General features: G+C 42.2%; 2 protein-coding genes across 2 annotated transcripts; one reads left to right on the top strand and one right to left on the bottom strand.

The window, feature by feature from the left end:
* Window positions 1–2,258: 2,258 nt before the first annotated feature.
* On the bottom strand, window positions 2,259–7,958 carry pctp (phosphatidylcholine transfer protein). Its single transcript, XM_086175648.1, has 6 exons — window positions 7,793–7,958; window positions 5,400–5,517; window positions 4,058–4,137; window positions 3,780–3,951; window positions 3,363–3,430; window positions 2,259–3,061 (listed from the first exon to the last, which is right to left on the bottom strand). The coding sequence occupies exons 1-6, from the start codon at window positions 7,919–7,921 to the stop codon at window positions 2,987–2,989; spliced, it is 642 nt and encodes a 213-aa protein (XP_086031774.1). The 5' UTR covers window positions 7,922–7,958; the 3' UTR covers window positions 2,259–2,986.
* A 4,613-nt stretch (window positions 7,959–12,571) lies between these two features.
* Window positions 12,572–16,313, top strand: tmem100a (transmembrane protein 100a). Its single transcript, XM_086176237.1, has 2 exons — window positions 12,572–12,709; window positions 15,140–16,313. Exon 2 carries the CDS (start codon window positions 15,202–15,204, stop codon window positions 15,595–15,597), a length of 396 nt encoding a protein of 131 aa, XP_086032363.1. The 5' UTR covers window positions 12,572–12,709; window positions 15,140–15,201; the 3' UTR covers window positions 15,598–16,313.
* The last annotated feature ends 6,912 nt before the right edge of the window (window positions 16,314–23,225 follow it).

Raw genomic sequence — 23,225 nt, 5'->3', positions numbered from 1 at the left:
ATACTTTTTCCGTAGAAAGAAAGTTGAGGTTTATACTTTTTCCGTAGAAAGAAAGTTGAGGTTTATACTTTTTCCGTAGAAAGAAAGTAGAGGTTTATACTTTTAGCCCTGAAGAAAAGAAAGTAGAGTGCACTGGTGTGTGTGTTCTTACTTCAAAGAGATTTTTATACTGACTAGAGTCAGTCTCTGAAGTAAGTGCATAATCTTTTTTTGGTTGTGGTTAAAATTGAGAAAGTTGGTTTGCAGTGACCGGCTGTGTCCGCAGAACACTAGGTTCTGTAGAAGCTTGACACAGTCGAGGTTCTCTGTGAACATCGTGACTGATCGTTAACCACAACAACCTGTCGTGTAACATGAGAAACTCCTCCAGTAGTAAAAAGGAAAAAGACCTGGAAGGAGATGTGAAGTTCATGCACAAATTGGATCCAGACAACGTAAAATGTGTAAGAAAATGGAAAGAGAAATATAACTGGGATGGAAAATTAAGATTAGAATCATTAAAAATAATACGAGAAAAACTTACGGATGAACAGAAAAAATGCAAAAACAAGAAGAAGAGTGACTAAAAGTTTGACGAAGTAAGAAAAGTTAAAAAATGGATAGAACAAGCCACTATGCGAACACAGAATATACAGAAGAAGAAAAAAGAACAAATTAAAGATCAAAGTAAAGAAACTATGTTTGTGCAGAAGGAAGATAATGAAACAGTCGTCAAAGTTGTGCTGCAGCAACCGCCACCACAGGAGATGCCACAAGGCGCAGTGGGAGGGGTTCCAGAGCCATTATACCCAGATCATAAAAAGCTGTCAGCATATGAGGACATACAAAAAGATGAACAAGAACAAGTAAAACCAATACATCCATACAACACACGGAGAAAGGACCATAACAGGAGTTATACTGTCGATGAGGCTGACATTTATCCTATGATACAAGTTCCGAATCCACACGATGCGGCAAACCCCCACATGTGTGTGTACAGACCATGGTCACATACTGAGGCAGAAGAAGCTGCAGCAGCTCTGCCTAAACCTGAGGATGGCTGGGGGACATTCCAAGATGCAGTTTTCCAGGCAGCTGAGTCATATAGATTGAATGGATTGGAGTTGGAACAAATATTTAAACTTGTCTTTCAATTAAAATGGGCAAGATGTAGAGGTGATTACACAGGAAGAAATTTCCAACAAAGGATTTTTCAACATCCAACAGATGGTCCTGTGGTTGGAGATTATCTGGCTGCTGTACAAGCAGTATTGAACAGAGCAAGACCACTGCATGCAGCCAACGCAGCCCATGCACGGTTAGCAGCATGCAAACAAGAGGTAGGAGAAACTGTTACACAGTTTAAATTCTGCTATCCTCTTGAGTCATCCTACAAACCATCATCCTATGCTGTTTGACTACACTCTCACCTACCACTACTTTGCAGTCACTGATCTCTTTCAGGTGACCTCGTCTATACAAGATGTTGTCTAGCTGCGTGCTCCTACCTCCGCTCTTATAAGTTACCTTATGTTCCTGTCTTTTAAGTAAGTCTATCTGACATTCTTTTCACCTCCAGAACATTCCAAACAAAATCCTCCTTCAAAATAACTCCTACTCCATTTCTCTTCCTGTCAGTACCATGACAGTAAAACTTAAAGCCTGCTCCTAAGCTTTTAGCCTTACTACCTTTCCACCTGGTCTCCTGGACGCACAGTATATCCACTTTTCTTCTTTGCATCATACCGACCAACTCTCTACCTTTTCCTGTCATAGTCCCAATATTCAAAGTCCCTACTCTCAGTCTCAGACTCTTGCCTTTTCACTTCTCTTTCTGCTTCTGAACACGCCTCACCTTTGACCTACAGTAGCCCAGTTTCCATTGGTACCCTGTAGGTCATCAGTACCAATGGTGGTCGTTGTTAACCCGGACCTTGACCGATCCAGTATGAGATTATTAGGTTTGATTAGCATGTTTGGTTTTGGCAAAAGTTTTTGGATGTCCATCCTGATGCAACCCTCTGCATTTATCCGGGCTTGGGACCAGCTCAGGGAGACACTGGTCCGTGCCCCCCTGAGGCTGCATTGAAATTGGGAACTCTCTAATATAAAATAAAACAAAACAATTATGACGCCATTAAAAACGAACGAAGCAGAAAGGATCAGGGGGATAAGGGGGGACAAAACAAACATGTCCTGCGGAGAAGGCATGGATTACCACGCCCACTGGCCCTTACACACCCATTTGGTTTGAAATTAAAAAATAAACGAAAGGGTTTGTTTGTGCCCCTGCTGGCTTTTTATTCACCATAGCCCATTTTTTCCAGAAAAGAAAAGTTGTTCTTGTGCTGAAATATATTTTGAAATCACTACATTGTTAGAAGGAAAACAATCATTTCTTTCAAGCAAAGTTTTTCATTTTAAAGATTCATTCATTTATTAACACAGCATTATTACACAGTAATAGGCTTGTCATAACTGATTATATATGCATCAGATATCACAGCATTAACCCATTTTCCAGCGGGGGCCTCTCAGACAGCAGCGGCTGATCAGAGCACACAGAGTCTTCAGAATGAGAGGACTCACAAGCAAACAAGCACCTGATCATAGACAGAGATTTGTCATCTGCATTTTAAACAGAGGGATTTCCAGTATGTGCATATGGAACAAAACAGAAATTTAACACAAAAAAAAAAAAACTCATACTGCAACAACATTTGAGTTCCACTTCACTGTAAATCATCCGTAATAACTACATTTGTCCAGAACCTGTTTTCACAATGGAAAAAACAGGAACAGCCCAATCAGGCAGGATTGACCTAACTGATTTGTTTATGGGCTGAAATATATTTTTAAGCCCTGTAAGTTCTAAACAAGTTCAGCCAGCATGCACAGAACAGCTGAGCACACCACCACCACCACCACCACCGATCTTGAAACACACCTCACCCCAAACCTGAGACATATCCAAGACTAAGCAGGCGACTCAGGTCTGGCTCCATCACTTGTTGGCGCAGTAGGAGCCGTAATTGCTGCAGGCCTTCTGCATGTCTGTCAGGAAACCCGGAACTCCGCTCTGCTCATACGGGAACACAAGAAAAACTTGCTCGGTTTCAGTACGCTGATGCCGAAACGTGAACCCACACAGATCTGCATCCGCAAACCCCCCCAAAATGAAGTGGAAATGTTGACTTTTCACTTCCATACACAGATTAAAAAAAAAAAAAAAAAAATTGCACTTTTTTTTTTTCTTATAATTACCAATTCAAAATCATCCCTTTTTAATCTTTTTTTTTAGGGTAATGTCTTGTTGTTTATGTGATAATTTGGCTAAAATATGCAATAATTTCCAACCAATACAAAGTCATAGAACTCACCTTCGCGGCCCAGTTGACCAGCCAGCTGGGAATCATCCCACCGGGGTTGTCAAAGTAATTCATGAAAACTAAAAAGACAAAAACATCCAGGACATTCTGAGAATTAATTTCAAAATTAAAGGTATCAAAATAAGAGAGCCCCCCCTGCAATAAAATACGAATGATAATGGATTTATGGGAAAATATTAGATTAAAATGCCTATTTCTGCCTTCAGCCTAGCAGAGAAATAAACTAGAAAATAAAAAGCTTCCAATAAGGTAAAGTTTACAATAAACTCCCTTTTATTTCCTGCTATTTACTTTGGAGCTGAAAAAAAACATTCTGTTTCCCACAAATAAATTAGAATCCTTTTTTTTGACAAATATTATCAGACAATATTGAAACCAAAGACAACTAGAAACGCCATCGTGCCTCACCTTTGGTGCCACCGGCGCCGTCACATTCCAGGGCAACGCTCTGCTTGTAATCTTTGACCCGCAGCACGCCGCTCTTCTCGGGACACGGCGTCTCCTGGGAACTTTTGGCCAAAATCACGTAAATCTTCCTGCCATTAACTTCCAGGTCTCTTCGCTCCCTGACGTAGATGTACTGGTGATGGAGGGAGGGGTGTCTGTTAGGGAAAACACGCTCAATAACACTCTTCATTGGCCCAGAGAACTAACTGCCCTGCCAGGGCCGAGCAGCGGAAGGATACATCCCTGTTTGACAGGGGGAATGGGTATTTCACCTCCCAGTAGATGGCACTCTGCCCCTGGAACTCCTGCTCATGGAGATCTGTGTCAAACAAAACACAAATCTGCAAATAGGAAAATGCACTTTTAAAATAGCGGGAGGATTTTCTACAAGGAGTTGGTCAGTGGCGTGGCAGTGAGGTTCATGGCTTGAGACTTGAGAAATTGTGAGTATGTTATTTCCCTATTAAATTGTCGCCATGTATATTGACTACTGGTAATGTGTCATTTCTGATCAGTATTCTTCTGTCTCTCTCTCTCTCACACACACACACACACTCACACACACGCACGCACGCAGGCGCGCACACACACACACACAGGAACATATTTTGCCCAGAAAGAATGCGTATTTTTTTCGCAGCAAAAACAACGGATAGATCAAATGTGCTATGCACATTCCATGTGTTCAAAACAATTTGTACTCATTGTGAACAAATAAAAATATAGGGTGATGTACAACACAATTTAAATTATGACCCTAAGTTAAACTGTTTAATGATTTTCAAAACTTTGGTTTTGAAAATCTGGTGCTTTAATCAATCAATCATTTAATACAGGTTTCTCATAAGGAAGATAACTAGAAAAGAACAGAATAATTCACTTAACTGCATTTATTTTTCAATTGTTTTTTTTTCTTTTTTCAACTTTTTCTCATATCATTTTTTAGAAAACTAAAAATCATTCTTGGTCTTACTTTTATTTGTCTAAGAAGACAATGCGTCTTTCCTTCTCCACGAAAAGTTCTGTTACTTTGTTGTAAAAGTCCTCCTTATTTAGTTTTATTAATCTTGTTTTATTAATCTTATTGTCAGCTCACATACGCCCCCTACAGGTACTGTCTCTGTCACCCTGGGACTTTTCTCGGCAGTTTATTATCTGATCAGACAGAATGATTCTGTCACACACATTACGGACATTACACCAGATGGAGAGGCTCAAATTGGAGGCGTAAATTCAGCTATTTTTACATAAGAAAATGTCAACATTTATTTACCTATTTATTTACAACACAAATCGGTGGACCAATATTAATATTTATTTTAGGTAACCCCCCCACCGACTGCACGCCACTGGTGTTGGAATGCCACATCTAAAGATACTACACTTAAGGAAAGTACAAGAGATGATTCTATATTTCTACCATCAGGGTGGAAATTTGGATCAATCTCATTGAAGCTTGTTACCTGCTGGTTTCTGGAGTGGCGCGTGAAGGACAGAACAGTAAGAACAGTTATTTTGAGCCCTCGCTACGACGCTTCCTTTTTAAAAAGAAAGTGAAACCAGAAGCCCCCCGCTCGGTACCTTTCACATATCCATCCCAGTGCTTGCGGTAGGCCAGGTCCATGTAGACGTCAGCGCACAGCCCCGGAGAGCAGCTGCTCAGCGAACCAAAGACTTTGTACTCGTAAAGTCCTGTGACCTGCAAATACCACCAAGATTTATTTTGTACCCAGACAACACATTCAGCGGGGGTTCCTCTGTAACTGAGACGCAGCCGCAAAGCATCAGTCAGTGTTTTCCCCTAAAAACACATTGTAGTTTTCCACCAAAACAATTTCAGATGATACTGAATAAAAAGCTTCTTTAATTATAGAGCGGTGCCCATTGGGGATTATAGGGCCAATGATATCGGCACTGGGGCGCTATAATTTCGGGAAAAATATTCTCCTTCATTAAATTCATATTAAAGCTAGTTATTACTATTAACTTTTATACTGAAAAAAACTCAGATGGATTTAAATGAAAAGCAATGTCAAATTGGTCAGGACCATTTCTATTGTAGTTCAGATTTTTTTTTTTTTTTGTCTTTCTTCATCATTTGTCAACTAAGAAAATTTGGTGACATGTTATCTTATAATTTAAACCCAATGGTAAAAACAATGCTACTTCATTTTTTTTTTGATTTAACCTTTTATTTAACCAGGAAAAAGTCCTGTTGAGATTAAAAACGTCTTTTACAACGGAGTCCCGGCCAAGAGGCAGCAATAAGTTACAGACAGACAATATTACAAACAGTTAAAAGAAGCAATGTGTACGCATGTGTAAATGGTGGATGGAGGGGTGGCGCCACATAAAATCTCGCCTTGGGCACCATAATGGTTAAGGCCGGCTCTGTTTAATTATGAAGATAATCCAACCCATCCAGTGGAAAATGTGTGTTATTTTGGGGGTTATTAAGATGACGGAAGCCTTGAAGGACTAAGAAGATATTCCTGATCAACTTCTGACCATCAGTATATCGGACTCTCCCTGCTCTCCCAATCAGACAACCTGGCGAGTATCAGACTCACCTCCATGTTGCTAGAAGTCCGTTCTGCAATGTATTGTAGCGAGTCACGAATGTTGGGGTTCATGTTGATGCTTGTTTTCAATGGGATTTTGGGGTTGCTGGGAAGGATCTGGGTGTGGTTTGGGGTGAAATGAATTCTTTTTTTTTTTTTTACCTGGAATTGAGCAGGAACAGCTATATACTACTATACAGGCTCGTGTGGCGTGGCTGAGGCTAACAACAGCTATTGCTGATTAAACAGACATTTAAGGGTGTTTCCCTGACTAAAACACTAAAGTATTGTTTAGACCCCTTGTTTGGTCAAAAATCAATATCACCATTCACTAGTACTGTGTATGTCAAATAACAACAAAATGAATAAATTAATACAGAGAGTCAGACAGGTCTTACATTCTTACAATGAGGATTATAAATGTGTGTGTGTGTGTGTGTGTGTGTGTGTATGTGTGTCTGTGTATTTCACATAATATATGTAACATATCACATTTTTTTATACAGGACTGTCTCAGAAAATTAGAATGTTGTAATTAAGTTCTTTATCTTCTGTAATGCAATTACAAAAAGAAAAAAGACATACATTCTGGATTCATTACAAATCAACTGAAATATTGCAAGCCTTTTATTATTTTAATATTGCTGATTATGGCTTACATCTTAAGAAAACTCAAAAATCCTTCCTCAAAATATTAGAATATTATGAAACAGTAATTTTTGTAATTTTAATTGCATTACAGAAGATAAAGAACTTTATCAGAATATTCTAACTTTCTGAGACAGTCCTGTATATATATATATATATATATTAATAAATAAATAAATAAATAAATAAATAAATAAATATGTGTATGTGTATATATATATATGTAATTGTCTATTACTGTTATGTTTTTACTTGAAACTCTGGCACAACAATTTCCTTCGGGATTAATAAAGTTGTTCTCATCTCATATACACGCACGCACACACACATATACATAGACACACATATGATATATATATATATTTATATATATATATGTATCATATTATTAATTATGATCATATATATGTATACATATCATATACATATACATATATAAAATTCAATCGGAATAACAAGTGTTGGTCATTTTCCATCTGAAATTGTGATTTGACACTGTCTTAACTGAAATCGAGCAGGAAAAGACACCGGTTTGGAGTGCCCGATCACTTTTGGTTCTGGACGGTCTGGTATCAATAGACACGATCAATGAATGAACATTATCGAAGCCCGCAGGTGATTCTGCTAGCGTTTCCGATCAGATGAATAACATTAATAACATTAAGTGAATAACATTCACTTCCATTACGACGTTTCAGTCCGGCGGCTCTGTGAACGTTGAGATGTCGCTTCCTGTTTGACAGGGCGTGATGTGTGTTCAGGTACCTTGTCGTACAGCCGGTAGATCTTCACTCCCATCGTTTCGGTAAAAAGTTCCCATCCTCCGTCCAGTTGCGGGTCATCGAGCTCCCTCCAGGCGCTCTGGAATTCTTCCTCCGAAAACCGCGGCGACATAGCTGCTATCCCGAGCAGACGGAGCGACTTCCGCACTTCCGGTCTGGCCTTTCAAAATAAAATAAGTCATGACGAAAACCGGAAGTAAAGTTGATGGATTGGTGCTGAGAAGAGCATCAATCGGTCATCGATAATTGGATTAGTTTAAGACTGGGTTCGTTTTAGGAAAAAGATCAGAACTATCTTTTCTGTCAAAATGCGAGGAATTTGTCTCTTACTGATGTGAAGGTTAGCAAAGTCTGTGTTCAGTGCCTGTTGCACAAATGAGGTAATTTGAAAAAAAATGAGGCTCAGGTAAAGCATCACATGTATTCAGGTGTTGTGGGGATTTATGTATTGCAGAGTGATGGGGAAAAGCTGTGTTTGATGCATCCGATGTGATGTTTACTGCCAGGTACCCAACTCTGGAAGAGCCAGGAATAAAAAGCTGTTCGGCACCTGTGATTCTTTCCACAGTCCGTATCGGCCGTTCCAATTTGGTCCTGCTTGGTGGCTGAACTGGAAGAAAAAAAAAAACTGTCCCCAAGGGACAGTTGAGGTAGTGGCATCAAATTCTGATAAATAAACGGGTGGATATCTAGGTATAATAAACTGCACAGAATTGTGCAAATTGTACCATTGAAGTACTTGACTGAAGTAAGCTATGCTCTGCAATTATATATCAGTATTTGCAGGGTTGCTGGGAATTGAGGAGTTGGAAAGCTCTGGATCAAGCCACTCAAAGGGCCGGTTTAAAATATAGGACTGATTTGCAAGGATTTCTGTGGCTGTTAAGATTTGACAGTCACATTTTTCAGATGGTGTGCCCGACCCAAATGCAAAGACAGTCAGGAGGTACAGGAGGCATTAGACGGGTTTCTTTACAAAGGAGATGAATGGTGGGCTGTGCTGGGTCCAAGTTGTGTCTGGAGCCACAGGAGCGGAACTTGCGAGAAAAGACGAGGAATAGGTTTCTGGACTTGGGAACGGGGAAAGGCGAGGCGTTGATCTCTGGGACGAGGAACTTACAAGGACTTGGCAACCAAAAAAGAGGATAATGGATGGGATGGAATATAGCCGCCCGCATCAAGTTGAAGACCCTGGTGCACGCCCACCGGGCAGTGAATGGGACAGCCCCGTCACATCTTCAGGATATGGTCGAACCACATGTCCCTACCCGTCGCCTCCGATCTGCCACCTCTCGGCGACCGTCCACCCCATCACTCCGAGCCCCTGGCTGCCGATTGAACCGGCCTCGGCTCCTCAGTGGTGGAACGAACTCCTGGAAAAGGTCAGAACAGCGGGGTCGCTGCCCATCTTCCGCTGTTAGCTGAAAACGTACCTCTTCACCAAGCACTACCCCACTAATCGCACTTAGCCCCCACCACCCATCCCGAAAAAAAGACAAAAAAAACAAGAGATGAATGTATGTATGTATATGGTTTTGAGATGGTTATTCGGCAGAGTAGTGACTTCTGAATAATGACTACTGCTATTTTGGATTTTTGGTTATTGAACTGCAATTTTTGTAAGTCGCTTTTGATAATTTTTGTAAGTCGCTTTAGATCGCTTTGGATTTTCTTATTCTCCCTCCTTCCTACTATTATCTTTTATTGTTATGTTTTACTTGAAACTCTGGCACAACAATTTCCTTCGGGATAAATAAAGTTGTTCTTATTCTTATTCTTATTCTTATTCTTATTCTTATTCTTATTCTTATTCTTATTCTTATTCTTATTCTTATTCTTATTCTTATTCTTATTCTTATTCTTATTCTTATTCTTATTCTTATTCTTAAAAGCGTCCACTAAATGACTGTAATGTAATGTAATGTGATGGATCTTACTGAAGAGATGAAAAGCCACCAGGAAGGGATTACTGGAATTGTGGTGATGAATCCCTGTGACCGCAGCAACTGTGGTTTAACACTCACGAGCCTGATAAAACCTGATGATCTGCAGGCGTGCATTGAACGCCAGATAAAATCCATTCTCCTGCTCAATCAGACTCAGTGAGGTGAAAGGAGCTGCACACACACACATATTCCCGGATCCCAACAGAAGCTGGAGAGAGGTCTCATGGGTCGGTCGGTCATTTTGGAGCAGACCGGAGTGCTTCGCTCCGGGCGATTCCTGTCGTGTCGGGTGATGGAACGGAGCCAGCAGGTGAAGGAGAAGGTCATTACATCGTCAACATAATAGAACGCGGTTAAGATTGTGCCGCTAAACTCAAATTACCTCAACTTCCCGAGCGGGTAATGCCGTTGGTGACATTTTCTGATGATCTCCTAAGGACCATGTCCTTAGTCTTGCTCACGTTTAGCTTCAGGCAGGAGGCTGAGCACTCGAGCCCAACGTCCTGGAGGGCTGAACAGACAGCAGGGACGGGAGGAAAGTGTCGTCGACGTATTTCACCAGGTGGCAGTCCTGTTGGGTGCGAAAAACATTTTGTTTTCCTCACACTCTCCGCTACTATACTATAAATCGCATCATTTGTCAATGAAGTTGTGCACCTCTATGAAACTTTTATCAAAAGAAAAAAGGAAAGAAATATAGATCAATTTGCAACAATGAATAACTTTATTTACATAGCGGTGCGCGCTGGTTTACTGAAGTAGCTTTCACAAAGCCGGATGATTGTTGGCAATGTTTGCCGAGTTTTCACTGAAAAAACTTAAGCGGCTTATCAGTGTAATGCATTACTTCTCAAACAAACACTCCTATAACACTGATGGTGTTGGTTAAGGGAGTCCAAACTTTTTGCAAAGAGGGCCAACCATCCGGCCTGACATTCTCTGAAGCGTTAACAGTAAATGCAAATGAACTATTTCATGGAATTTTCAATTGCAAATGGATTTTCATGTCTTAATGCAAAACACAAATCTAGTTTTTCCCACAATTATTCTGTTTTTTTTTACATTTAAATACCACATAAAATGAGGAAAAAGTATGTCTGGGAGGAAAAAACTTTCAGAGATTAAACATATCTAGGTTAATTTGAAACATGACATATTATTCACTGTTAAACACTCACTATGAACTTCTAAATTCAAAACCTGAACGGGAAAATATGACTAATAGAAATATTATTCAGAAGTACAAAATCCTTATTATTCCTTATTAAAATGGAGAAATGCAGCGTTTTTCATGACTTAAATTTTAGACTCAGACCAAAAATACGAAATAGAAAAATGCCATACTGATTTTTTTATTATTGATTTTATGATAGAGGGCCAGTGTAAATTTGAAGACGGGCTGCTTTTGGCCCGCGGGACGGACTTTGGTCATGCTTGGTGTAGGTGGAAATGGGTCATCAGCTTCTGCACCAGGATGAATGATGCAGGATGTTAAAGGCTGAGGAGAAGTCAGAAAAAAATTAGCCTGGGTGTGTTGTGGTGAGGTGCAAAGAACAACCCGCCATAATTCAAAGCATGCTCAACTACTCACAGTCCCACAAGTCTACCTACTGGCTCCTTTTGGCGCTGAAACTGGTGGTAGAACCAACTAGATCAAGATGGACGACAACCAAACCAACATAGCAGCCTCGCAATGGAAAGTCTGAGAATAAAAATCGACTGACGTGAAGTTGTCATCGCACTCCACAGGAGGAGTTTTCCTTTCACCCAAGCACTTCCTGCCTCATGTACTACATCACCGCCAAATTGTTGGGGATCCGTCTGCAAGATCTTTGGTGATGTTGACGCCCGCTTGCACCAGAAACCCGGCATGAAACATTGGGGTCACAGATAAGGTGAAAGGGTTAGTCAATCTCAGCAGCTGGCTAAACAAGGGACACTGTAATATAGATATTGATTAATTTAAAAAAGTTATAAAAGTGTAAATTTATTTGTAAATATGGGGTGGTTTGTTAGTTTTATTTTTAATCAGGCAGTCCTGAAACTATACTCCCTCTTCAGTTTGACTAAAAAACAAAGCTTTTTGCCCCCATTAAATGTAACACAATTAATAACATACGGGTATTAATCGTGATTAATATAAGATTCTCTACAGCGGCCCCGTGTCCAGAACTAATTCTGCTCATCATTCCTTGTTCTTTGAAAGTTCCGCTCCCCTTAAAAAAAACAGAAACAAATGTGTGCAACAACAAGTCTATTTTCAACAATCGTAAAAAGTGAATACAGGACTGTCTCCGAAAATTAGAATATTGTGATAAAGTTCTTTATCTTCTGTAATGCAATGACAAAAACAAAAATATCATACATTCTGGATTCATTTCAAATCAACTGAAATATTGCAAGCCTTTTATTATTTTAAGATTGCTGATTATGGCTTACATCTTAAGAAAACTCAAAAATCCTATCTCAAAATATTAGAATATCATGAAAAAGTGATTTTTGTTTTTTAATTGCATTACAGATAAGAACTTTATCACAATATTCTAATTTCTGAGACAGTCCTGTACAATAGAAAGGAATAAAGTCCATTAAGCAAAAAAAAAAAACGGATATGAGTATCTTATGATTTCAAAATAAAAGCCTAGAAACGTGTTTGGCATCTTTCACAGCAAGCACAAGAGATTGATTGTGAAACAAAAAAACCGGAAAAGGATTTATAGCCTAACTATTTCTACTTACACACCCGCATCGCCAGTCATCGATCCTGGAAATAGTCGGTTTTGAATGGGACGGCCGGAGCTCCGGCGGGGGGGGCGGGGAGGCGTCTCTCATGAATGGGCGTCAGAGTCGCGGTCGCTCGGACGCAGATCCGTAGCGGCTCGGAGGGGAAGCAGCGGCGCTCCGGCGGGAGGGGAAGTCGCTGCTGCAGCGGAGACATGGAAAAAACCTCTGAGGTAACTCTTCTTTCTGTACAAAGAATGCAAGTTTATCGAGTTGTACTCGAAAATGTTTGCCCTTCCTCGGGATAAAAGTTTTTCACTCACTTTACAGCTTTTATTCATAATTTGTCACGCTTATTTATTCGCCTGTGTTGTATAGATATTTCTCTGTGTATTTAACAAATGCAGATTGGGCTCAATTGTTAGGAGAAAAGAAAGAAAAAAGATTCAGGATTTTTTTCTTGTAATTGATCGAAAGTGGCATTTGATGAGTGTTTTTGGGTTTTAGATCCAACAGGAGTCACTTAATGGAAGTAAGTCTGATTTGTACCCGCAGTGTTCTCCACAATTATGCAATAAACTGCATAATTATTTCTTCTTTTTGTGTTTACATATTTGGGAAATCTGTTTAGAAACACAAATGACAAAATATACATGTTACAAAATTCTGAGTAGGCGCCACTTTCCAGAAATCCCTTCTTTAAACCTTTCATGTTTAAATTTTTGTTTTCAATTTTTTTTCCACCTCTAAGCTGTTTCATAAAGTGAGTTCAACTTTTGTTAGAGATTTTTAGAATAAGAGTAGATTTGTCTGTCTTTTGTGAGTGTGTTTTGTGTAAAAAAAACGTTTTTAACCCATGGACTTTTCTGAAACTTAATGAATTCAAACTCCCACCAATAGTTTGAATTTGGGGTCTGAAAAGTATGTTAGCTGGTAAACTCTTTGAATAATTTCAAGGAAGGAAAAAATAGCATCCCTTCTCCAAATGTGTGGCTTGTTCTTTAAAACCTTTTTTTTAATTGCTTTTAATTTTTTAATTAATTATTTTCCCGAGTTTTAAGATCAATTAGCTAAAGAGACAGATGACAGGAAGCTGTAGTTAGAAACAATTAATTAGAACGATAAGTTTTGGTATGTTTTTTTTTTAATCAAAAATAACTGAAATCATCTACGTGTGGTGGTGCTGGAGCAGAGGATTATTATTGGCTGTAAACGGAATTTATTTATTTATTTATTTACAAACTGAATTACAAAACTTACCATTGACTGATTAGAGTTTCAGCTCAGTTGGCACTTAACGTTCATTTCTACGGAAGAAAAGACTTTCGGCGATAACGTTGGAATAGCATCTGTTCAAAAAAAACAAGACTATCTGAAACCCAGCCCTGCACGCCGCAGACATGGGGTGGGGTGCTTGCATTTCACGCTGCGGCCTGTAATGTCGTATTCTGCGCTCTCCAGGGAATGTCTCAGCTCGTGCTGACCGGGGGTGGGGGGGCTCCTGCGTCATTCAGACACCTCCTCTGAGTCAGGGGGGTGGCTAGGATTGTGAAAGGAGGTTACATGGGTTTATCCAAGCACCACTGAGCCGCAGGGAGGGGGGGGCGGAAGGGGTCTAACAGAAATATTCAGGCTTTAGACGGTGAAAATTCTTAATTTTCCAGTCTGAGACCCCTCCCAACCCCCTGAAAGTCACATCGAACCGTTCAAATCTCTAAACTTCTCGGGACATGCTATTAAGTCCTAAGAATCATTTTTATGTGATGGCACAGTGATCCATACTGAATCGAAAGTCCACTAAAAAATTCACTAAAAGAAATTAATCTATTATTTACCACTCGTCCTGCAGTCAGGGTCTCGGGGATGCTGGATCCTATGCCAACTGTCATTGGCCAAGAGGCAGGGTTCACCCCAGAACAGTTGCCCATCAATTGCAGGGCCTCATATAGAGACAAACGGTCATTCACCCTGTCATCCACACATTTGGGCAATTTTCCCAACGTATTCCAGTGAGCCTGAAAACCAATGCGTACATGGGATGGGGAGAACATGCAAATGCCACACCAAGGCCCCTAAGGGAATTGCACCTTGGTTCTTTGTGCTGTGAGGCGAAAGCGCAAACCACTGCGCCACCTAAAAAAATCTTGTCTTGCAGAACTCCACCCTTCCAGATGCAAACATGAAGCATCCATCCCGGAGGCATCACTCTTCGCTTCACGCTCCGTCACTAGTTATCCACAGGATCACGAGGTTACCTCGATGGAAATGGTTCGCGTCTTTCAGCTTTGCTCGTGTTGATTTGCAAAACGTAAAATTCAAGGCCTGAAATTTTTAATAAGCTACCACTTCCATTTTTATTATCGGAACATTAATGATGAAGAAAATGTGAAATTTCCGAGCTTTCAAGGGTCGGCTTGTGTCCGAGCATCTGTGTCAGGAGACTAGCAGCATTTAACCCTCTTATTATGTTAAGGGTCAATTTGACCCATTTCACCCATTGACCCAATGGGTCAAATTGACCCTTAACATAATAAGAGGGTTAACAATCAATTAGCGTTCCCTTCACACAACTGTTCCTATCGGCCAATCCGGGTTTTGGCCAGAAATCGGTGCGATATTGCATTTTATCCGTTTCCTTTAGCGACTTGTTTCTTTGTCCGCAGACGAGGACGAGGGAGAAGTGAAGGAACCACAGTTAATTGAGAAAAGACAGCCGGTTCCTGCAATGCAAGAAGCTAACACCGACACCATGAGAACACTAGCGCCGGCAGAGAAACCCAGTAACGGCGAACGGCCGGCCGCCACGTCGGTAAACGTCCCGCTCGTCAACGAGGTCCAGCTCGCAGCCGCCACGGGCGGCGCAGAGCTGTCGTGCTATCGCTGCACCGTCCCCTTCGGCGTGGTGGTCCTCATCGCCGGTGTGGTGGTCACCGCCGTGGCGTACGGCTTCAACTCACATGGCTCCACCATCTCGTACTTCGGTTTGGTGCTTCTCTCGGCCGGGTTGGTCCTCCTCGCTTCGAGCGCCATCTGCTGGAAAGTGAGACTGGAGAGGAGGAAGGAGCGGCGGCGGGAAAGCCAAACTGTCCTGGTGACAAACCAGAGGGGTATTTTTTCTTGAGGGCGGGGCACCTCGCTAGGACGGGGACTACCAGCTGTGGACAGGTGTTAGCCACGACGGTCCCGAAACAAGACCAGACTGCAGATTCAAAGCGGCGAGCTTTGAAGACGAGGGATTCGATTTGTCAAACAGACGTGCAGCATCTGGGCGGCCGGGGGAGGCAGCCAGATGGAACGCATCACAATTAAGATGAATTACCACTGTGCAGAGTGTCGTGGGGGGGGGATTACTATTAACGTCACCAGTGGAGGTGGCAGATCCAGTTGGAGCGTTCGAAAAACTCATCGAAAGCAGAGGGAAACTGGAAAGTCCCGGATGGTGATTCATGCCTCTTTCATCTTCCACCTTCCCATCCCTGTTTATAAGGCCTCGCTCACATCGCACCCAATTATTACAAATGCCTTTATGCTTTTGAAACGGTTTACGGTACTTGATCTTGATTTTTGTTTAAGCTACGTTCCGCAGAACTCGTCTAGTGAGGGAATAGTTAACCACGAACATGTATCCTGTTCCAGCACTTTGATTCATAATCATCCTAGTGAGTATTACATCACATTTATTGACAAATGGCGTACAACTACCCAGCCATTGGACCATTTTTTCGCCCCCATGGAAGATAATAATGTAGAATTCTTTATATAATCATGAGCATGTTAAGCTGTTTGGAGAACCGCAGTCTGAGGTTTAATAAACGCCTCATTATTAAAAGGTGAAAATAGTGTCAGAGTTTGAGAGATGGGGGAGGGTTGATCTTTTGGTGGTGAACTGACAAGATGGACTTCCCTGCAGACACCTTAGTATCAGTCTCTGAAAACAGGTCAAATATTTAAAAAAATCTATCCTGGTGGCACCAAATAAATGTGTGATGGTTAGGTTGAAAGATTAATGTTGCATCTTTTTTTTCTGGAAAGCAACTCAAACTCCCCTTTTTTTTTTTAATTAGCCAAGCATCAACTTGCAGCTGCATAGTCCATTAAAATTCCCAACCGGCAAGCCTTTTCATGTGGCTCACAGATGTGCTGTGGATATAAATCCCAAATTAAAGCCTGGAAGAAAGTAAACAAATTAATTTCTCAACCCAATTAATGTCCAGATTGAAACAACTGTGGAAATAAGGCTCTATTATATGTGATCGACTCGGAGTACTCTCTCGGTGAGAACCGACGAGGCCAGATCGGTTTGTTGTTCTTTCAGGAGGCTTGTGGGTAAAGATGTGAAAAGTCCTTGTATTTGAAGGAAAGAGTTCTTTTCCTCTCTGCATACTTGGGCGTGCCTTCGAAATACAATATACAATCTCAGCCTCTCGGGGTTGTTATTTAAGACAACACTGGGAATAATCAACTCGGGCTTTGACTTGTGAGGCCATGAAAGTACAGTGTCAAATGGAGACCAATGGAATTTTAAAATTGTTAAAAACCATGGCGCGGTATTACGTGGTCATTCACCGATATTAGGCGAAGGTCTTTCGGCTTCATGTCGGCTCTACCGTTACAGGTTTTTTTTTTTTTTTTACCTGGATCCGATAGCGGTTGCTGAAAAAGTGTTAGGTTTTGCTTTGGTGCATATAATGTCCAAGATGATGACAAAAAAATGCTATGGGTTGATTTGAGTTACTTTTTGTTTTGTGAATGTCATTTGGGTGAACTGGCTCTCCAGGTAGACTTACCATGACCCGTTGCTAGAATACACATATAATCCAACGTTTCAGGGCTGAAATTCTCCGAGCCAAAGGGAAGTCCATCTATCCTGTTTGACACTGTTGGTTTTTAAATAGCCTGGACCTGGAAGTGTATTTATAGGCATAATTTGCGTTGCTATGCGTCCTTCTGACACCAGACACTACAACTAAACGCTTTGCTTGCGTCAGAGGAGACCCTACAACACACTCTGTCACTCTGGGAGACCGCCTGTGGACTCGGGAACGTACGGTGACCAAGTCAAATGCTTTAAGGGACAGGGCTTGTCTGATTGGGAGGGGGCAGAGCTAAGCTGCCGACCTGATGTGATGCTTAACAGATCAGCATCATTAAATTGAAAATTACACAATAACTTATGATGGTATCAAGAGTAAAAGTCATAGCTTACTTGCGCATCTGATGTGCATGAGTTTGTCGGACACGTGAGATAATTATGGCAAATAACCTCTGCTTTCTAGTTAAACAAATTTGTAGACTTTGTACGGGACAATAATTTGACAATTTTAGTCACCATATAGTCATTTTTGGACTAAGATAGTCAAGCTGCCGGGAGGATAAAAATGTGTTGGCGTAAGTTGAAAACTAGCAAATATATAAATTCAATGACTGCATAAGATGATAGAAAAAAAATTTAGACACATAAAAGATTGATGTTGTTGTCTGGAGGCTCTGTTGTAAAAATCTATCAACTTCAACGATTTGTGCAAGTGTTTTGTTCCAACAGCAAGACGAACTCGGACAGGCAGTGGAAAGAACCAAGAAAACGGGGAAAGGAAGAAAGAAAGATGTGATGGTGGAAGGGAAATTGATAAAGAAAGACTCGGAAAAACCTAAATTTGAATAATATAAAACATTAATGCGCCCTGAAATGTGTTGAAATAAAACTCACCTAAAGTAGAAACAGCTGGGTATGAAACAACAAACTAAAGCATTCCTGAAAACAACACAAGTGATTGCACATTGTTCAAATCTGAGACAATTAAACCTAACAAGCCCAGCGTGACAGGGATCCAGGTTGTCGAGTGAAGCAGCTGCAGACGGAGCACAAACATGACCGAGCTGACAGCTCTCTGAACAGCTGACCTGACTCAAACCACCCCAAACCCCCCCACACACACTTCTGCAGAGCGAGCTGAGGAGGAAGAATGCTTTCAGAGACCTTTCTATTTGAAGTTCTTCTGAACGCATGACTCCTGATGTGATCCTGGGGTACTTTGGTGTGGCGAGTACAACTAAAACATGATGTGTGATACTGCACTATAAAAGTCTGAATCTAGTTTGTACTACATTGAAGGACACTTTATATTGAAAGTTTAATCTGGTTTCGTTTATCTGCTCCAGATTTACTCTGTCCTGGGCCTGAGCTGTAGATTCTAGCCCACTGGACTTGGTCTGGAAACGCAGCTTTTTAATAAATGGGTACATTTCCCCTTCAAATTAATGTCTCTTTTTCATATCCATATCAGGGCGGTGCAGAGGTTAGCACTCCCGCCTCACAGCAAAGACCTTGGTTTGATTTCCACAGGGGCCTTTCTGTGTGGAGTTTGCATGTTTCCTCCAGGTTCTCTGGTTTCCTCCCTCTGTCCAAAAACATCCATCCATTATCTACCGCTTCTTCCTGCAGTTAGGGTGGTGGGGATTCTGCAGCCTATCCTAGATGCCCAATATCATCAAACGATCGCAGGGCCACATAAAGAGACAGACAACTACTCACTCTCTCATTGGCACATCATGGCAATTTTCCAATTCATTCCAATTAACCTCCTGCATGTTTTCAGACTGTGAGGGAACAGGAGGAAACACACACAGACATGGGGAGAAAATGCAAACTTATCACAGACAATCATCCTGTGGGAATTGGAGCAGGGTCCTTCATGCTGTGAGGCGGAAGCACCAACCACTGCGCCACTGTACTGTCCTTTCCACAAACATGTAGAAAGTAAAGAAAATTTTGAGAATGAAATAGCAAATAGTTGTTTGTCCCCGTATGTGGCCCTGCGATCGACTTGCAACCTGTCGAGGGTGAACCCCACTCCTGTCCAAAAACAGCAGGGATAGGCTCCAGCATCTTTGCAACACTTAATGCTGGATAAGCCGTAGATGATGGATGGATGGATCAATCAATGTCTGGATGTTCTCCATTATGTTTATGGCTGCTGCCACCTTTTTGAAAAAGTTTACACATATCAGTCCCACTGTGTTTTTGATCTCTTTTGTTGAACCTGGCTCCCTGGTCCCTCTGATCTGATGTCACCTGTTCCTATTTACTATATTGATGATCTATCATGTTTTATTTTTCCATCAACCAAAAGCGTTTACCAGAAGCACCAGTGACATTACTGTGACTTTCTGTGCACAACGATGCTGATACACACCCCTCCTTTCCTCTTGTGCCGTGGTGAGGACGGACTGGACCATGAGCAAGTTGGGCTTTACGCGACATGAAGCTCCCTTCAAATGGAAGGATGGCCATCACCATGTGGATAACTCCAGAGCTGCAAACAAACAAGAAAAATAACAAGACCAGGATATTTGCTTTTTCTTCATCAGAAGGATGGAAACACTTAACATGAGCAATAGTCTGTCATGCTGCTTTGTCTTGAAAGATTAAAAAATAACCAGCCAAAAAATACATCTCATCGGACCCCCCACACACACACCCACCCATCACTGAGTCACTGTTCCACAGGCAGGTCAAGACTGAGTTGCAATTAAACTTATGATATATAAGAAACAATGAGAACCAAACTTCATGAACGTTCATCAATCACTGGCCAAATTTTACAGCTATTTCTATGGTTGCAGAGAAAAAAAAAGGTCAGCAGGTAAAATGTTTTTGGACAAGATACAAAGTATATTGAGCAAAACATTGAGAACCTCTGACAAAATGAATCCAGTCCAGTTAGTATCTTGCAGCTGGTCTTCAAGCTAACTTTCAGCTGATGTAGCCTGGGAATGCAGGCTGGGGATGTTTCACTCGATTTTAACCATTTACCACAATCAGAATCATTGCAAAAAAATTGAATAATATGAAAAATTTCAATATTTATTGTCAATGATTTCTGAATGTAAAATCTATGGATTCTGTGCCTCTTCACTCTTCCTCCAGAGTCTGGGGCCTTTATTTCCAAATGACAGGCAAATTTACTTAAAAAAATCACTTTGGACAACCAAGCAAGAGCCCATTTCTTTTCTACACAGCTATGGTAAGATGCTTCTGGCACTGTCTCTGGTTCAGGAGTGGCTTGACACAGTGAATGCAACATTTGTAAGCTATATCTAGTATGTTTGCATGTAGTGGCTCTTGATGCACTGACTTTAACCTCAGTCCACTCCTTGTGACGCTCTGTTAACAACCAGCTTCTTCAGCTGTTAATCAGCTGATAAGGGTGTTTTACCACAACTTTCCAATTTAGAAATGACCTGCACCTTCCCCACGACATCCCCTATCCTGTTCCAGAGACTGTTGACAAGGGCACATCTACTCGAGCAAGGTGCACCCTCCAGCGCTGGCAACAAGCGGAGCAACCAGACAATCCAGCAGCTCGCCCAACAGCAAGCACCCACATCAGCCAGATTACCATGCTGACATCCCAGCTCACTGAGCTAAGTGCCACTGCCCCGCCAAACCCCACACCAGCTCTATAATCCACATGGGGGACATGTAGCACCAGCCAGGAGGGGCTTGGAATGAGTGGTATCAGGTGATCTCAACACCAAAAAGCAATCTTGTCACTGTGGTTTCCAGAAACAGTCATTATTAGGGGATACATATGATTGTGGAGGTGCGGGGTTGCGGGGTCAGACCCAAGCGCCAGCATAAGACTCAGCTGGAGGACGCTCAGCTGTGGTGTCAGTAGGACTCCGGTAACACTCCACGGCTGGGCATTAGGTTGTAGCGAGGGTCCTGGCTTGTCTGAGGGGAGCCCGGTCAGAGAAAGGATGGCCAGGCTGGGAGGTGTTGGCATAAACCTACAAGGTAAGCCGGGAGCGGGTCCCATCTGGGGAGTGGCTGCCAGGCAAGATGCTCTGGTTTACACCACCAGGAGAAGGACAAGGGATGCAGCCAAGTGCACGGGAGTCCCTGATGACCAAGAGTGAGCTAGGACATGGGAGTCCCTGAGGACCGAAAGATGAGACTGAAAGTGGTAAAGGGACAACAAGAGAAACTGGAGAGCGATAGTCCCCACGCAAGTGCAAGAAGCAAGTGGGAAGCACAAACAGACGAAGCAAACTACCAACAACGGAGAGCAAAGCTCCAGCTTTAAAGTTCTCCCTGATTTCCAGTAATGAGTGTTAGTGCTCCCAAAACAAGGCAATCAGTGGGAGTGTGTTGTGTGTCTGGAAAGAGTACATCTACCAAAAGCCAAACCCTGACAGTGATGGGAACACTATCAAGGCTGTCAAGGGCAGTAGCAGGTATGGGAATCTTTTAGGTGATCAGTGGAACTTTGGCTTGGTTGGCGAACTGGATGTCAAAACTGTCATTGGGACCTGAATCAATCAGAGCATTGCCTGTCTGTGTTTCTCCTTGCCAGTGTATTTGCAAGTGTATTTGCAGTCCCTATGTCCTCTATTGTAAGTCGCTTTGGATAAAAGCGTCTGCCAAATGCAATGTAATGTAATGTAATGCAATGTAATGCCAAATCGTGTAATTGTAAAGTTCGGCTCACCTGGAGTTCCTGGGTTTGCGATGAGCCTACAGCTTCTTCTGGAGTGCTCCCCTTGTCCACAGTACAGACATAGACCCCACCCTCTCCTGTATGCCTTGGTGACAGCAGTCAGGCACCTTCATCCCATTGGTTCCTTTTCCATGGCAGTGGTGGAAGAGGGCATGTCAGGAGGAGGAGCAGGGCCGTGTCTTGATATTTTGGCACTCTTGCTTCTCTGTGCTCAGGGAGCCATTAGTCGACATCAGCAGTAAGGTTGATAAGAGCGTTGCACCTGGTGGCTTTCCAGAGCAGAGCTCCATATGAAGAACGTGTACCGTCTCCATGGACTCCTGGGAGCAACCGTGGCACTTAGTTCACCCCCAGTTCAAGTCTGGAGGGCCCTCTACGAGGAGATTGGCACTACCATAAGCCTTTCCTTGGGTTCCCATCTCCAGACCAATGGCCAGGCAGATCAGGCCGACCTGAGCCTAAAGCCCTCCCTCGTGCCGCCAGCCTCTCCCCTGTCGAGTGCTCACATCAGCCTCCGTTTTCTTCTGAGATCATGGTTCACTGAGAGCATGGTTCACCGTTTCCCAGAGTACAAGCTGGGAAAGCAGGTGTGGCTCTGCTTCTTGGACCTTCCATTGCTAGTGGAGTCCCAGAGCCCCTCAGTTCCAGGGCCCTTACCAGATTGAGTGAGTCATCTACATAATGGTGGCATGCCTCTGGTTTCCCTCCTCCATTAGGCATATCCACCCAGTCTCACACATATCAAACCATACTCAGTACCTCCCCTGACACCACCTGCCTCCATCCCAGACGGTGAATGATCATCCCCAGTGGTTGATGCATTCCCATACCTGGTCGATTAATGATATTCTACTTTTTTGGGATGTACCTGTTGTGTGTACAGAGAATTGATCCAACTGCAAACACGTTGCCAACAGCAAATGGAATAGAAGAGATGGGACACAGGAAAATTGGCAGCAGAAGACGTACATAACGGGCATTGGTGGGAATACCGAAAACAACAATGGCAAACAGCAAGGGGGAAAAGGGCTGACAGAGAGGAATAGAACTACACTAATGGAAGAAAGAGCAGGTAGCAGCGCGAACAAAGTCAATGGTGAGCTTTTTGTCGTGCATGTTGGGTTACTGTCTAAACTACCGATCTTGTTGACACTGTTGCTCTTGTGAGTTTGATGCATTTAGTTGGCTTCAGTTGGTGTGACAACTCATTTAGCCCTCGATCCCTCATCGGGCAAAGTTCATACATGTC

The sequence above is a fragment of the Fistularia commersonii genome, chromosome 28 (genome assembly GCF_037954325.1).
Source record: "Fistularia commersonii isolate RoL2024-O1a breed Wild chromosome 28, RoL_Fcom_v1.0, whole genome shotgun sequence".
Taxonomy (NCBI): Eukaryota; Metazoa; Chordata; class Actinopteri; order Syngnathiformes; family Fistulariidae; genus Fistularia; species Fistularia commersonii.
The sequence above is the reverse complement of the archived record's forward strand: the minus strand, read 5'-3'. Positions and strand labels throughout refer to the sequence as shown.

Excerpts from the sequence above, each read along its gene's own strand:
- pctp (XM_086175648.1), bottom strand. The coding sequence starts at position 7,921 with ATGTCGCCGCGGTTTTCGGAGGAAGAATTCCAGAGCGCCTGGAGGGAG. Across the intron at positions 5,518-7,792 it reads TCTACCGGCTGTACGACAAG|GTCACAGGACTTTACGAGTA; the intron begins GTACCTGAACAC and ends TGGTATTTGCAG. Across the intron at positions 3,431-3,779 it reads CGGCGCCGGTGGCACCAAAG|TTTTCATGAATTACTTTGAC; the intron begins GTGAGGCACGAT and ends TTGTCTTTTTAG.
- tmem100a (XM_086176237.1), top strand. The coding sequence starts at position 15,202 with ATGCAAGAAGCTAACACCGACACCATGAGAACACTAGCGCCGGCAGAG.